General features: G+C 41.4%; 1 protein-coding gene across 1 annotated transcript in view; it reads left to right on the forward strand.

Moving 5' to 3' along the window:
* Nucleotides 1-17365, forward strand: part of LOC147030111 (acid-sensing ion channel 1-like) — a 123346-nt gene that overhangs the window by 29759 nt on the left and 76222 nt on the right. Inside the window, exons 2-3 of the mRNA XM_085872162.1 lie at nt 4093-4190; nt 4407-5023. Of these exons, the coding sequence (XP_085728288.1) occupies nt 4463-5023 (561 nt within the window). The 5' untranslated portion in view covers nt 4093-4190; nt 4407-4462. The remainder of the gene's footprint in view (nt 1-4092; nt 4191-4406; nt 5024-17365) is intronic.

A 17365-nucleotide genomic window follows, 5' to 3' on the forward strand; every position in this document is an offset into this window, starting at 1 on the left:
CAAGCCATCGCTGGCACACAGATCAACCACAAATTGCTGCCACAATCAACTGACAAAACCAAACTAGCAACCAAATGCAAAAAAGCTGACACAAAAGTTAAATATCTGAGAAAAACTCGAAGTCTGTGAAACCGATCATGCTGCAAAGCAATGTAACAGGTCCTCCAGCAGGTGTGCAAAGTCACCCACAGGAAACAGGTAAAAAAAAAAAAACCCCAAAAACACCTTTTATAAATGCAAGGTTCTGCAAAGTATAGAACAGCTACTTTCCCCCAACCTTGGAAAAATACACCGCAACCTCTTGACCTTGATCAAATTAGGTCAAAGTGCAGTCACCAGGTGAGTGGCATCACATTGGACGACGAATCGCTTGCTCAGCTAAGATGTGTCAAATTAACTTTGTTCACTTCGTCAAATTTTATTTTTCATGGTGCCGGAGATAACTTGCCTCCTCCCCGCAAATTAGACCACGGGATCCTCAGAGTTACTCCCACCGTTTATCCGCGCTTCTGTGAATCTCTTCAATTTGACATTCAGAGCACTGTGGAGAAATCGCATCACATCACATCCACATTCGCTCATCGTCCATCCGAGGGACGGCACACATATTAACGCAATACCTGCTTGCAAAACAGCAGGATGTCAGTTTACAACTCAGTTAAGATTCAAACCCAGACCACACAGTTCAAAGGCGATTTGATACGTATAAAGCAAAACCTGACTTCAGAGTGCAATTAAAATCGTTTTCCCTGATCCTGAAGATTCACACCGACTCCAGATGGGAATCCTGATGGTTTAATCCAGAATCATTGTGCACCATGTTAAGGTAAACGCCTCACCAATGCAAATGCAAACATGAACCGAGTCAGTCCTTTCTGAGATCACTTTACTGCGAGATCATTATCTTCGAGTCCATATAGCATTGTGTGCATTTTCTCAAACGAAGCAAATACATCTTTTCTCCCTCGAATGCGATTTATTTTACCCAGAACACCTAAGCATGCTCAATCATGTAGGATTCACATTAACTCAAACAGGTTATAGGACCATTTCTTGACCAAGTAAGTACAAAGTGTGGAAGTTGCTTATGAAGGTTGTAGACTTGTAGTGGTTTTAAAATGCACTGGCTTGAACACAAAACCTCCAATTTTCTTACCACATAGCACTATCCCTCACTCCCACCCATTGCACTGCACTTCATTGGTATATAAACTTTGACGTAAACATTTTTCTTAATGGCAATGTTGGTGAGAGGGCTGCTTTGCTCCATCTGTTGGTTTAATTTTGTGAAACCATCAACAGAATGGACATCTGACCGCAATGTCATATTCAAACCATTCATGAAAGCATGAGGCAGGCATTTCAAGTTAATAATCATTCCTGAATAAATACATTTCCCCCCCCCCCCATTTTTTTTTTAACACTCCGTAACTTGATCAAGCAATTATTTTATACCTCCGATGTCACAGGGCTTTTTTTGTTTGCAAATAGTGCAAACACTGCATCCCTTCTGACCTGGATCCATAGAAAAATGGGAGGTCACTGGTTCCCTCGGTTCCGCAAGGCAAGGCCATGACGTGTAAGTTCGTGTAACAGTCCAAAGAACCAATCCCCAACGGTCTGAACAAATAATTTTTTTTCATTTTGTGTCTGCATTTTAGGTGTTCTTGTGTGTGCCCTGGCAAGCTGCACGACAAAAAGCTTCGACAATGTCTGTTCATTTTTCTGATATTTTCAAATTTTGTATGACCAAACGTTTATTAATTGTAAGTGAGTAATGTAATTTCACTTCTACACAGCTTATGTTGATCTCTGCAAAGCATTTGATTGATGAATCAGGATGCCCTCTGGAGGATTATTGGTCTTCGTGGGGTGCCACCAAAACCGATCAATCTGTCATCTGAACTCTACTCTGGTACTGAGTGCTGTGAGATGTGGTGATACCATCTCCGACTTATTTATAGTTGTGACTGGAGTTTGTCAGGGGTGTGTACTGCCCCCCACACTTTTCAGCACTTGTATGGACTGAATTCTGGGGAGGATGTCCGAAAGATCAAGCTGCGGTGCATCATTTCAGAATGTCAAGATCTCTGACATTGATTTTGCAGATGATGCAGTCATCTTTGCAGAGACTCTGGATATCCTGTTGGGGGTGGGGGGCTGTCAAGGTGTTTAATGAGGAGTCTTTCTGCTGGAATTATGGGTTTCCTGGGTCAAAACTAAGATCTAGGCTTTCAGTGACATCTTGGATGCTGCTATCTTGTCTGTACCTGTTTGTGGCGAGGACGTTGAGGTCGTGGAGAGATTCACTTCCCTTGGCAGTAATATTCATGTCTTTGCTGGCTGTGAGCCAGACATCAACAGATGTCTGGGTCAGGCCTGGGGAGTCATGGATTCACTGGATCATGAGGTGTGGTGATTCCAGTACCTGTGCAGGAGGACGAAAGTCCGAGTTTTCAGGTCCTTGGTGCTTCCAGTCTTGCTCTATGGATATAAGACTTGGACTCTGACCAGGAATCTGAGATGGAGACTTAATTCCTTTGGCACCAGGTCTCTTTGGAGAATCCTTGGCTATCGCTGGTCGGACTTTGTGTCCAATGAGCGGTTGTTGAGAGAGACTGAAATGAGATTTGTTGCCTGCATAGTCCATTAGCATCAGCTGTGGCTGTATGGACATGTGGTTCGTTTTCCTGACGCTGATCCTGCTCACCAGATTCTCTCAGCAAGGGAGCCTCAAGAGTGATGGAGGTCAACCGGCTGACCACGTGCCTCATGGTCGCAGTAGGTTGATTGGCATCTCACGGAGATGGGGATGGGTCAGGCATCTGCCTGAGGGATGGTCAGCCAGAGGCTGCTGGAGTACCGGCAGAAAGTGGACACAGCGACGCTCTGCTCCAGTGCATGCTCCCATACCTGACCTGACTGGATAGTGCTACACATCTGTACAACCTCGAGTAGCTGCTTTGTGTTTGATTGTGTTATTATTCTGTGCATTATTCACACAAGTCATCTGTATCACAGAGCTTGTGGCTGCAGTTGTCATGAATAGTACCTTACAACAGGGGACTGTCGAAATGGCATATGAATACTAACGAAGCCTTTCATCCATGCGCTGTGTGCTTCTTCAGTGACTCACTTCTGCTAGTCAGCCACTATTAACCTGCCATCACGAGCGTGAAGTTTGTAATTCCAAGTCTTTTAAATATAATTTTCAGCATTTAAATGAAAGAGTGGTAATTTTAAAAGTGGTTAACCATAATTGTTGTGTTCCTGGATGCAAATCGGACTCATTGAAAGATTAATAATACGAGAAATATCCATGGATGCGAGATATCAAATTATCATTTCCTGTTAACGCAAGCGAGCAGTGTCAGTGGATAAAACATGCACTTGTACACACTCACACGCACACACATTTCTCCTTTCAACAATAGAGAGAAAAAAAATCTTGTATAATTTCTCCTGTGGCCCTGGAACCAAATAAGTAAGAGATTTATAGCAGCCCTCGCAGTTTACACCCTCTCTCTCCCCCCAAACATGATGAATTGTACCGTCATTTTAAACTTACCATGTGTATTCACAAGCCTCATCTCTGACTTTCCTGTCGGTGTTCAGAAACACCCAAACCAGATACAATGTCTCCATGCACTCTCCTTGTGAAGAGGCACACCGCAGCCTTCTCTCAAGTACTTTTCCAAGTATTTTCAGCTTCTTTTAGAAATTCAATGAGGCATTGTAGGTATGTATCCTTCTCGCACGTGTGATAGAAGTTCACAAGCCCTGAAGATTGCCATTTCCAGGGGTTTCTGCACATGTGCACCAAGCATTATTGGGTGGATTATGTCATTTTGAAAGTCCTGCATTGAGTTAGTCCCATCACCATCTGGTCGGTCATGTTTGAAGATTTTCTTCGCATCCATTTGTGCATTTTTGTTGTTTTAATCAATGCACACATCATTTGGGGGAAGTGTTGCAAACAAAATGTTTTTTTCAAGCAGCATTAGGTATGTCTTTGCAAATTTGTGTGACTGTCTTCTTTTCTTTAGGAGGTACAATGATGTGATCCTGTTGTTCTTTTTTGTATTTCAACAGTTCTCATTATCAACCTGGGAAACACAAGGCAGACGAGGCAGACAAGAAAGACTAGATGTTTAAACGGCATGTTTATTTTTCGTCATGATGATGTAGAGGTATGTCTTTCTGCTTTTTGTAATGCAAATTTTTGCTCCAGCCATGCTTTTAAAACATTCACAAAAGTTCAGGAAACATCTTTGATAGTATAACCTCATAAATGTCCATGAAACAATGGAGCAATTGATTGTGACAGTAAAAGTGTATCTCCCTTATCTTACCAGACTCTTCAACAACAATGTCAATGAACCAATAATTTTTTTTTTGTCTTCCAGACAGCTTTGCTATTGTGACTTCAAAGTTGGGGAAGCCTATCAACAATATAACTGGCATGGACATGAAAGGTGACATTGAACCAAACATGGTTGGGATTTCTCCGCGTAACTTGCAAGCTTTTGCGAGCAGCTCTTCACTCCATGGGATTAACCATATATTTGTATATGGCTGCTTCTCTCTGCGTCGTGCCCTTTGGTTGTTGGCATTCCTGATCTCTCTAGCTTTGTTGCTGTTTATAAGCACAGATCGAGTGCAACACTACTTTGATTTCCCACACATAACCGCACTTGAAGAGGTATATGTGCCCTTCATTACTTTCCCGGTTGTGACGATCTGCAATCTCAATGCATTTCGTTTGTCTCACATTACGAGAAATGACCTCTTCCATGCTGGCGAGTTCCTAAACTTTCTTGATGATCAGCTCAAGATTGTGGAGCCCAATAAGACTGAACCACATGTTCTGACTACCCTGCTTGAGCTATCAGACTTTCGTAAATTTAAGCCAGAACCTTTCAATATGCGTGAGTTCTCCCAGCGCACTGGCCACAATCTTCAAGAAATGCTCCTTCACTGCAGGTTCCGTGGAAAAACTTGCTCTGCTGATGACTTTGACATTGTAAGTATTCCATTCATTGACATTTTACCTTCTCACATTTTGCCATGATTTTTGACCATCATCATTTTGTATCAGTGCTCGACCGTTAAAACACAATTCCACATTTTTATGGAGTATAGGAATTGTATTCCTGTACTGGTAAAATAAAACATCAACAAAGCTGTCAAAAAAAACAAAAACAAATTACATTTGCTGTTAAACTCCCAAACAACAAGGAAATGTTTCCATTGCTCACAGTGAGATTTATTCATAAACCTCTTCATGTTTTAGTAGCGTACTTGTGGGGTATGCTTACACATTGTGAGCAATAATGACCAGTGCATCCCCATTCTCATGTTGCTCACCTGCATTAAAAAAATTTTTTATTTTATTTTTCATTTATTTATATTTGCATTTACAAACGCTTTCCGACGATTCTGTGACATTTCCCGGTGTATCAGCTTCGATGTCCATCGGCACATTAAATTTCAGCTTTCTACGTCACCCAGAAGGTACCAATATTTAATGTCAGCCAGTGAGTCTGTAAATCAGTGGTTAAAATGAGCTTTATATATTATATCATCAATTATTTTCAACAGAGCATGGATCATTGTAATGAATAATTTTAATAGTTTGACAGTTTGTAATTATAAACGTTGAGAGCTTTATAGCAGAGGGAGTTCTACGGTATATAAAGAGTATAGAGGTCTCTCACTTGTACAAAGCATTACAATGGCAACACAAACCCCAATTTAAATGCTTTGTTCCATTGCTGGGTGCATTGCGTTTTGCAAGGTTATTAAATACTTTTGTGTATTGACATTTTATCTGCATGTAGAAATTCAAGACCACTTTTTACAACCTGCAATTTTCTGATCATGTTGCAAGGAAATTATCTTGTTCTGTGAAGACAAATATTTATGCTCCAAACAGTATACAGTATTAATTTGATCCATTGGATGCAATTTCATGTACAATTAGGGAGAGACCAAGGTGAGAATGAACTTTATCAAACTGAGTTACACTACCTTCATGGGTTACATTTTTGAGCATTTTAATCTGGAGCACCAGTTCCAGGTGGGGAAAACAGCACTATATGGGGTGATCAGTTTGTTTGTGGCCCTACCCACTTGTAAACTTGATAGAATGATGAAAGGAAAAAGACTATAAAGATCTATCCTTGCTATTATGATTTGTCTTGCTAATTCAATATTATTCTTTTAGATTTTCTGGAGTGTAAAATCAAAGTAGGGAACCCCCCCTAAATTCAGTCAAAATGGATAAATCAGAGCTCCAAGCTGTGATAAAGTACCTGCAAAAGTAATACTTCATCCCAAATACATATGGATATGGTAGTGACATTTTGGGATGATGCTCCTTCATATTCCATGGAAAAGAATGGGGTAGCTGAGTTCAAGCATAGCAAACAAGCACCAAAGATGAACACAGATCAGGTCATCTTGTTGAGGTGGCAATGCTAGAAATGGTGGACCAGGTGCATGGAGTAGTGCTAAAAGACAGACGAGCAACCAACAGGTATCTAACTGAGACATTATGTGTCAGTTTTGGTTCGGTTTAATCAATCCTCACTGATGAATTGGGCATGGCAAAGGTGTCAGCACTGTGGGTTCCCCGAATCATGCTGACAGTGGAATAGAACAGAGCTTGTCTGAACCATTCCCATGAGCTGTTGTACAGTTTTCATGCATATCCACATGACTTCCTCCAGCAATTTTTTTTTTAAACGAATAAGCACTGACAACAAATATCAGTGCCCACTTATACCCTGAAAATGGTACAAAAGTGGTTGGGGAAAATTGGACTGCAATGTCATCCACCGGTGAGGAACATACCTTCCACAGCTTCAACGACACTGTGTACCCACCCTCTTCCCCACGGGTGTAGTTTTGTGGTTTCTGTTGGCTGAATACTAACTCATCAGCCTTTTTGATGTTTGCCATTGGCTAATACTAGCTCATCTGCCTCATATCAAGGGTTCCATTACTCATCTTTGCTACCTGAGTTGCCACAAACCGGTGCAATCCGGATGGGTATTTTTTTAGGAGACACCATCTCCTTCCTGGATGGATGACCATTGGCTCCCTAAGGGAGCATATCTGCCCTTTTTTTCCGGTATTGATTTTGGTTCTTGCAAGGTGTCAGTCACCCTCCCCACTAGCAAAGCCATTGAGGGGTGTCGGTTTAGTCACTGACGACCCGACCATGTGGCATGTGGCACTGGGGTACATGTTCCCAATGGCAGTCCCAAAAGATTGAACTGACTGATCTGGATTGTCACAAAGAACGAGACATTGGTTAACCACTTTGATTCTGAGACCAAGCAACAGAGCATGCATTTGAAACACACAGGGTCCCCAACCCCTATAAAGTTCAAGAGGATATCATCAGCTGGAAAGATCATGGCCGCTGTTTTGAGATTGCGATGGAGTGATAATGGTAGACTTCTTAGAAAAGGGAAATACTATCAACAAGGAGTATTATTCTGATGAGAGCCTGGTGTTGGATTATTGGCTAGGGTGGCTGTCTTGGGATCCTAGTGTCCTGAGTTCGAGCCCTGTTGGCCACTGAATTAACACCAGGGGGTTGACTCAGCCTGTCATCCTTCTGAGGTCAGCAAAATTAGTACCAGTGTACTGGTTCCGGTGTATGCCCCGGTTAGAATAGGTGTACCATATCCCTGTGTCTCGTAAGAGGCGACCAGGGTTGGCGTCAGGAAGGGCATCCGGCCATAAAACATAGTCTCAAGAAGGGAACCATGATTGCATGGAGCCCGCAAAAAGCTAATGTTACCAATGGCAGTCTAGTGGGGCAACTTAGCTAAATATAGCATAACAATTGTGCATTTTGTGAGGAAAGCACCAAATTTGGCACACGAGTAGCCTATCATATTGTGAACAGATTTGGATATTAGGCCATCTCAAAATTCTTGATGGCAGTGGAAAATGGCTGCCACAGTCATCAGCGACTGAATTTGACTTGATGGTTAGGGTGGTGGGCTTGGGATCCGAGGGTCCTGAGTTCAAATCCCACTCAGCTGTTCAATTAATACCAGGTGGGGTTGACTCTGCCTGTCATCCTCCCGAGGTCGGCAAATGAGAGCCAGCATGCTGCTGGTATCCTGTGTTGGAGTGGCGACCCGTCCAGGATTGTGCCCAATAGCAAAGGAGATTGCTTAAGCAGCACCAACGCTCTGCACAAAGTATGGTCCCAATCTCCTCTCCTCCTCCTGGTGTTGGCTTAACAATTAAGGTGGCTGGCTTAAGGTCTTCGGGTCTTGAGTTTGAGTCCCTGTTGTGCCATCATGATAACACCAGATGTGTTGACTCAACCCGTCATCCTTCCGAGGTCGGAAAATTGAGCATCAGCTTAATGGAAATGGGGCACTGCATTCGTTATACAGCCACGCTCCCAGCAATGATGCAACCAGTAGCCAAAGTCTGCATACAAAGTAATACTAAAAGTTAAAGTTATGCAAAAATGACATGGTCGTACCAGTTAAAAGAGCACAGCCATGGTGCGCTAGTACCAGTTAAGTTATAATGGCACAATAACAGCATGGCTGTGCTAGTTAAAGCAGCTTCTGCACTGAGCCATCCAAGCTGGGGCCTGGTTGTTGGGACCTGAGGCAGCAAGCACTACACTAAGTGCCAGCTGCCCAGGGATGGCTGGATGTGGGGTTGTGCAGCATTTAGTATCTCGCATTAAACAACTGTGTGGGAATCGATCTTAGTGCCAGGCATGTGCCGTGGGCTCCACACTGTTCAGTGTATCAAGTAAAAGGTATGGGCCCAGCCCAACCTCTCTACCACCTCTCTTTTCTCCTAATTTCCCCTTTGTGTACCTCTTTGTCCATGGTTGTAAATAACTCCACGAAGGAGGGGTCTTCCTGATTGGTCCAGTGGCTTTTATGTTACAAATACATTATTTTCCTTTTTTTTTTAAATGTAAACAATATTATTAATTGCTTGATATCGTAGCATTCAAATTATTAAATAATATGAACATGGACACCAGATTAGTGGAAACACAAATTTTAAATATCGGTTGAAGTTGAAGATTATTATTGAAGGCCTTATATTTGGCACAAATGCTTCATTGCCACTTTGCTAGTGGGGAGGGTAACTGTGACACCTTGCCTGAACACAAATACCTTTAGTACAAACAGGGTGAATTCACCCCAATACAACTGGAGAGTTCATAGAACACCTCACCACAAGCACTCTTGAGAAAAAGGACATGGGAAGGGTCTTTTAAACTCCTACTTGGTGTTCCTAAGAACAACCTATGTTCGTTTTGGTTGTGAACCTTGCACAACAGGCATGATGGTAACCATACAAAGCAAATGGGTCAAACAAAACAGTCAGAGGCTGACAATTGTCTGCTGAGATGCATTTTTGGTAACCATCGAGGTTTGTCCATGCATGTGCACAACCACAAACCTTCTGCCAACTCCTCTCAGAGAAAAATGACGATTTTGGAACAATCTTTGAGAAAAAGATGCACCAGGTGCCACCCCATGGCGTTAATGCCGATTCTCATAGGTTTTATCGTAGTTACTCCGCCCTCGGGGCATGAATATTTGTCCAAGTACTGCTAAAAGGAAGGTTTTTGAAAGTGCCAAAACGGTGATTTGTGTACCACAGCGTTCAATTGTATAATTCAATTGAAATAAAATAAAGATTTCAAAGGTGGAAAAAAATCTGAAGCTTCCTGCCATTGATGCAGTCTTTTACACCACGTTATTTAACATGTCACATTAGTTCTTCGTGCTTGTTGTTTGTGTCCTTTTTGACATCCTTAAAAACAGTAAGTTTCCTGTTTGAAATGATTTTCAATTTTGTTTGACTGCCAGACGGGCAGACCGATGATACAGTCTGCTTTTGATAGTCAGGCATCCTGCCTTGCTCTCCAAATTGTTTGCCTATGAAATCCAAGGCCAACTCCACTGTTGTAGTCAACTTGTGGCTCTCAACGGAACCCTTTCATCTCCTCTCCCTGTCAAGGCTGGATTACCACAAAGTAGTGTTCTTGGCCCCATCCTATTCCTAATTTTCATCAATTATCTCACTGACTCTCTTGAAAATCCTCTTTATCTATTTGCTAATGACGTCACTCTGCCATGATATCTCTCATCCTTCTGACAGACAGGCCGCAACCTCTCCCCTCTCCTCAGACCTTGACAAAATCACAAACTGGTCAAACACTTGGAATATGCCTTTCAACACTGAGAAATCCCAAACACTCTCTCCGAAAGGATTATACCGCAAATCCTTCCATCCACTTTCTCAACAACCCTCTCGGAGGTTCATTCACACAAACTCTTGGGTCTCACTCTCAGCCATGATCTCTCTTGGGCAAGCCACATTCCAAATTGGCCTCCAAAGCCAGATGCTGACTGGGCATCCTTCATTGTGCAAAGTCCTTCCTTGGCACACCTGAGCTCCTGCCTACCTACAAGGCTTTCATCCGCAACTTGATGGAGTACTGCTCTCTCCACTGGGCTGGCTCCCCTGCCTCACATCTTGCTCGGCTTGGCTTTCAATGTCATTAGAATCTCTCATGATGGATGCTATGGGCCGATTACATGTAATCCGATTACCTTCCATACTACATGCAATCTCATTCTTCCTTCCAGGTCTTCAAGATAGCTGTTCACCACCATCTGAAGTCATCTCCCATCTAAAATCATGATCTTTTCTCCACCCATTAAACCACCCCTCCCCCCCCTGCCCCTCCCAAATATTTTGCTTATGTATCCATATTGTCCACCCTTTGCATTCTCCCTTACTTCTCATCATGAGTCGCATCCCTTGTTTGTCCGTCTCTGTCTACTTTCTCCTTCTGCCCTGCTGTTGGTGTTTCCCCTTTCTCCTGTTGTTCCCTTTGTTATGTTGTGTCCTGATTTGTCCTGTCGCAGCTCTTCCTAGAGCATGTATAAAAAATTAAAAAAAATAATTTCAGCAAATGGGAAAAACTTTTGCACTCAGGTTGCAAAGAGGAAAGTCTATAATTGAATATGAAGTCCAAAGTTAATACAAAGTGGTTTGAGATGAAGAGGTGGCTTCAAATGAAACCATAATAGCAGACTTGACCTCAAATTTCACAGCACAACCCAAAATGAAACACACAAGCTCTAAGTGCACATGCAAGCTGTAATTGCATATGGAACCAATCACTGCCATGATGTGGAAATTAGCTCTTACAAAAGCCATTATGCTGACTTGAACTTTTAAACTGCCACAAACAACAAATCAAATTGCTTTCTTATTTCTTTGGCTTAGTTATGCTTTGCCCTCATTATTGGTTCATCCAAAAGCTGTTTTTTTGGTGGCTATCTATTTGTGATTGTTTTGATGTCAACTCTTGAGTTAATTTGAATGCAAATAGTGAATTTTAAGCAATTGTACATTGGTTTCAAACTATGGCATATCTCGGTTTTGGTCTTGTTTTGAAATCCCTTCTGAACATTTGCCTCATAATGCTGTGCACCAAGTTTCAAATGTAAAGTCCCAAGTACCATGGCTTTCAGTTCTGCTTTCTTAATGTGTGGATGCAGTTTTCCAGGATTCATGAAAACTAAAAAAAAATTGCTAAGAATCCTGGATAGAATCAGTTATGTCTTCCTCTTGTTGGTCTTTGGTCTGTGTTTTTTGTACTCCGCTCTGTCACAATTACATATCTTGGCGATGCATGATGTCATTGCCGGCGCCGAAGGAAGGGAGTACTCAGTTTTTACTTCATTGGATGGTTGCTAGACTACCGTCATTCTCAGGTTTTCCGTCTGTCTGTATGTATGTAATGGACAGCTCTGGAGGCCAGAGGAGTCAACCGATTTTGATGAAACTTGACCGGTAGGTTCATACCATGATCTAGTTGTATGCTTTTGAGCACCGTTGCTATGGACGCCACTGGTGCCTTGCAACGGGACTTTGAAATTTTTGAAAACATCCGAAAAACATTTTTATATATTTTCTTTTCGAAAATCAAAAATCGGCTTCCGCGCTTTTATGCGCACTATATAAAATCAACCGCTTTGTCAAAAAATTTCAGCCCGATCCGTCAAAAACTGTATGACTAGAATGCAATTATATAGCGACCACCCATGTCGCCTACCGGCTTGTTTTCTTTCTTGTTTGTTTGCCTGGGTGATATTTCAGCCGTGCTTTGAGCAAGGAAGGTGAAATTTTGGGACAAAAGTGAAGATGTGCTTTGGCAAAAACTTACTTTTTATTGTTTCATTCATCAAATAATCGATCAATTACTCAATTATTATCGATTTATTCATTACTTATTTATTTTATTTCTCATCTGGGCAATATCTCAGGCACCTTTTGAGCTAGGTGATTTTATGATTTTGGGCGAAAAGAGTATTTTGAATTTATTGATGAATCAATGAATTCATTAATTATTCATTTTTTGACGAATTATTTTTCAAAAAGTTACAGATTCTGATGAAATGCTAATTGTTTTGGTATGCTATTAGCCAACTGATTAAGATATTAATTATTTTACGATCATCATTTATTTATTTTAATGATGCAATTAATCAATTATTGTACATCTCTCCCTCCCAATTCCATCTCCATGTGCTGCACAGCGGCATCGCTGGGTGCCAAAGGTGCCCCAGCAATGTCGCGTGCTGGAGGATTTGTTATTTATTTATTTGAGATGGGAGCGGTGTACCTTGTATTTATATTTGTTTGTTGTTGTTGTTGTTGTTGGTCTTTTAAGACCACCTTAGACCTTTATTATTATTATTATTATTATTATTATTTTAATAGCGGGAACAAACTTTTGTACATCACGGTTGATGAAGATTGTGGTCGTTTCATCGAAATGGTGGGTGTGGTTTTGGAAAAGAAAGTAAACACATTTTTTGGGGGGGGCAACCCCCTGTAAACTTCCTCTGTAGAAGTCATGTATTGAAGGTGCTAGAGAGGATTCTGGACTCCTTGGCTATTGGTGCTGCTAAAGCAGTCTCCTTGGCTATTGGGCACAATCCTGGATGGGTCGCCACTCCGACACAAGATACTATCTCGCAGTTAAGGTGTGAAGTAGGTGGGAGATGCAGGAAGTACTGGTGGAGTGGAAGGAGGCATTTGAAAAACATGGGCTGAAAATGAGTGTGGAGAAGACTGAGGTGATGTGGGACAGGCTGCAGAGAAAATAATTTAATATCAGGTTAGAGGGGAAGGAGATCAGACAGGGAAATACATTTGAGTATCTGGGAGGAACAGTGACTGGGGATGGTAAATCAGAGGCATAGGCACAGAGGAGGATTCAGGTGGGTGCGAATGCATCAAGGAAGGTGGAGGGAGTAACCGCAGACAAAGATATTGAGGAAATTGAAAGGGAAGGTTCTGATGTCGTGTGTAATGCCGGCCTACCTTTACGGTCTGGAGACAACGGTGGCACTGACAGAAAGACAACAACAGAGGCTGTAGGTTTGTGAGAACGACTGGGTCAGGAGGATTGCGGCAGTGAAGAGGGTGGTTAGAAGGATGGATAAACTGAGGGAGGAGATTGGTGAAATGCTGGCTGAGATGGGCTGGACACTTGGTGTACATGGAGGAAGAGAGAATGGCAAAGAGAGTGTATGGGTTGAGGGAGCAAGGTAGAAGGAAAAGAGTGAGACCACATTTGATATGGGAGGATTGTGTGAGGAGGGATATCAGTATGCTTGTGGTGGTTGAAGAGTGGAGAGAGTTGGCTGAGGACAGAGGGATATGGAGGAGTATGGTAGACATGGCAGGGCAGAAGCTTGGTGCCATCAGACCTCACCCATTACAAAGGGAAGAGGAGGAGGAGAAGAAGAAGAGTAATATCTTCAAGCACCCTTGGTGGAGTCATGTTCATGATGTTCCACTTAGGATATGAATGTCGAATATCTGGCAACAACAATTTTCCTAAACTTGTCTTGGTTTTAAGCAAGTGTAAAACTAAAGTTGTTAAATTTATATATGAACAGTGGTCTCCTGAAATATATAGTGACAAAGCTTGTACATCCTGCAGAATATCTAAGAACAGTTTCTGGTTTGAACCCTAATTACCACATTTACCTACCAACCAGATTCAGTGGTGTAATGGTTAGATTGTTTGCTCTAAGTCAGGGAGGTTGATCGTTTGAACCCTAGTCAAGTCATACCAAAGACTTTAAAAATGGTACGTGCTACTTGCTTGCTTGATGTTCAGCATTCAAAAAGGATAGAGTATGGCCAACCAACCAGAAGTTGTTAATAAAAATGAAGGTTTTGATGAGCTCATTGGCTTCCTCCTGTGTCAAACTTCCTTGGAAGGGAACTTTTATTATTATACCACCTGTTACTTTGCTGACAGAAATGGTAAGAGGGGGTAGAAAATGGGGGAGAGTGGGAGGGGTGGAGGGGGGAGAGTGAGATGGGTGGAGAGGGGGAGCAAGGATGGGTGGGAGAGTGAGAAAGGAGGGAGAGTGAGGATGGGTGGGGAAAGGGAAGGCAGCGTGAGGTGAGAGTATGGGAATGCAGACATGCGGTGGAGTATTAATTACGATTCATACTGTCTCATAACAGTGAAGATTGAAACAAAATAATGCCTGAAATCCATTTTCTACTGGCCATACTATAAATACTGCCAGAGACAAACACCGCCCGGACATGTCCAGAGACAAACACCGCCCGGACATGTCCAGAGACAAACACCGCCCGGACATGTCCAGAGACAAACACCGCCCGGACATGTCCAGAGACAAACACCGCCCGGACATGTCCAGAGACAAACACCGCCCGGACATGTCCAGAGACAAACACCGCCCGGACATGTCCAGAGACAAACACCGCCCGGACATGTCCAGAGACAAACACCGCCCGGACATGTCCAGAGACAAACACCGCCCGGACATGTCCAGAGACAAACACCGCCCAGATATAACCACTTTCCAGACACGTATGGAGATAACCACCATCCAGACATAACCACTGTCTGGATTCGTCCAGAGAGAGAGAGAGAGAGAGAGAGAGAGAGAGAGAGAGAGAGAGGTGTCGGAGGAGGGTGCTGCACTGTATTGGGAGGGGGTAGAGCTCGGATGGGACCAAGAGAGTGAGAGAGAGAGAGAGAGAGGGCTGGGGGTAGGAGAGTTAGCCGAGAGAATACATACACACACAAACATTTTAATGCCATTTTCCCCTGCTGGAGCAGGGGTTAGCCTTGCAGGACCCATGACAATCTTCAATAATGGTTCCCTTTTTGAGGCAATGATTTTTTTAATGGTCGGATACCCTTCCTGACGCCAACCATTTTGTCGCCTCTTATGACACGCAGGGATATGATGTGATACCTTTTCTAGACCAGGGCACACACCAGTAAGTTATCAGAGAGAATAATTATGCTTTATGAACAGCACACACACAGTATATATTAGTGCTTAGCCAATATCAGCAATTTTTCGGTAATCGGCTGATTGGAGTCGGTGTGATTTCTGACTACCGTACATACTATATACAACCCAAAAACCTTGAGTAGCTTTCACCTTTGGTTTGGGGGAATTTCAATGAACAAATTTTAAAAAACAACATTGCATTATAGTTGTTTCAAAGAGATGTGCTGCGAATCGTCATGCGATGGGTGGAAAAAAATTGGTTCTAATTTAGAAAGCACGTTCATATGGCAAACGGAAATTGGGTGTTATCAAATATATTTTGTTTTGAAACTCTCAGAGAAACCATGTAACACACATCGTCACCTCATCACAATTGTTCCATCAAAATCCCACAACAAAAGTAAATTATCAAAAGATGTCATGATGATAATCCATATGAGGATGGTAGTGTCATATTGTGGCATCGTAATGTGGTTTCATTCCTGCCCTGTTTGGTTCTTTGTTTTTCAGATTTCATTCCTCTATGTTCTTACATTTTTTTTTTTATGTTTTTTTTCTTGTTGATAAAAAATTAGTGTTTCATGTTGTACTGTGAGTGTTTCATTGGGAAAACTTTTTGAATGCTCCATGTATTTAGAATTCTCAAATGTTTCTCATTTGCTGTTTTTTTTTTGTCAACTTCAAAATGCAGATGTACACACGAAGTGTTGTCATATCATTAAACACAATTACAATAACACAATGCTTTGCTGATTAAATAGGATAACAGGCCTTTTGACAATTCAAATGCACTCAAGAGGGCATACTTTATCTTTTTATATTTAATCTCGATTTATATTTCCATGTCCTCAGGGAGTTGTACGTGCTGTAACAATGCCTTTTGAAGTTATTGTCAATTTGATTTATCATTCGATATCAACTTTATTACTTACATAACACTGGCTATGTTAGTGCTATGTTTCAGTAACTATCATAAACCACTCTGGGGTCAAAACGTTTCCCTTGTTCAAAAAGATTTATAGCCAAAATATTACTGTATTCCAATAACATCAGGCAGCTCACTCAAATCTTGGAAACCTTGTTACACTGGCTGGAAACTGCAGAGAAAATGACAAATCTGTGCCAAGTTCCACTCAAGCAGAACCATTCATTCCATCATGGTTGGGTTAAAAAAAAATTTGAATCCACCTTGTATGCTTTACTCTTTCAAAGGGGTATGATAAATTATATTTGAAAAGAAAATTGTTTTGTGATTTCATCAAAGTCAATGAAAGCATTTTTTTTTAAATCCATTTCAGGTTTGGGGTTTCAGATGAAGTTCTTGGAAGATGAAAAGAATGTTTGGTATTACCAGCTCAGAACATTCATATACAATACAGTGTCCTATCAAAATAATATGAACACCCATTGATGTAAACAAACTATTTTAACAATCTATGCTTGAATACCTTAAATCATGGTTTTGTTCATTAAAATTTATAATCATACTGTTCTAAAATATAACATACTGTTCTAAAAGTCTCAAATACATCATCCAATTAAAAGAACATCAGTTTTTAGATCCAAATAATAATATTGCCCAAGGTTCTTTATGTTAAACTTCTTCCAAACATTTTGTGGTTGTGCATAATCTTCATCAGTAATTTGATTTTTATTGAATTCATTATAGAAACTTTCCTTTGAGGTAAGTTGTGTTTCTTTAAGCCTCTCAAATGAGTTCATATAATCATAAGGATATATTCCCTTTTGTGATAGGAGATCAATCTCTTCTTGATTTGAGAAATGTGATTGGAGAATTGGAAAGTTTTTAGGATTTGATACCAAGACAGATAATGGACTAGATATAAATTTGAATTTGTCAAGAAATCTGATATGAGTTTTGGGAGATGTAGGGATTGTTTTTGTGAATGAGATGTAATTCTGGTTAGCGTTAGGAATGGCTGAAATGTCTCCTGGTTTTACTCAATTCATTTATAAAAAAGATGTGT

This window comes from Eptatretus burgeri, chromosome 3, assembly GCF_056783735.1.
Source record: "Eptatretus burgeri isolate ZD-2024b chromosome 3, Ebu_testis_v1, whole genome shotgun sequence".
Classification (NCBI taxonomy): domain Eukaryota; kingdom Metazoa; phylum Chordata; class Myxini; order Myxiniformes; family Myxinidae; genus Eptatretus; species Eptatretus burgeri.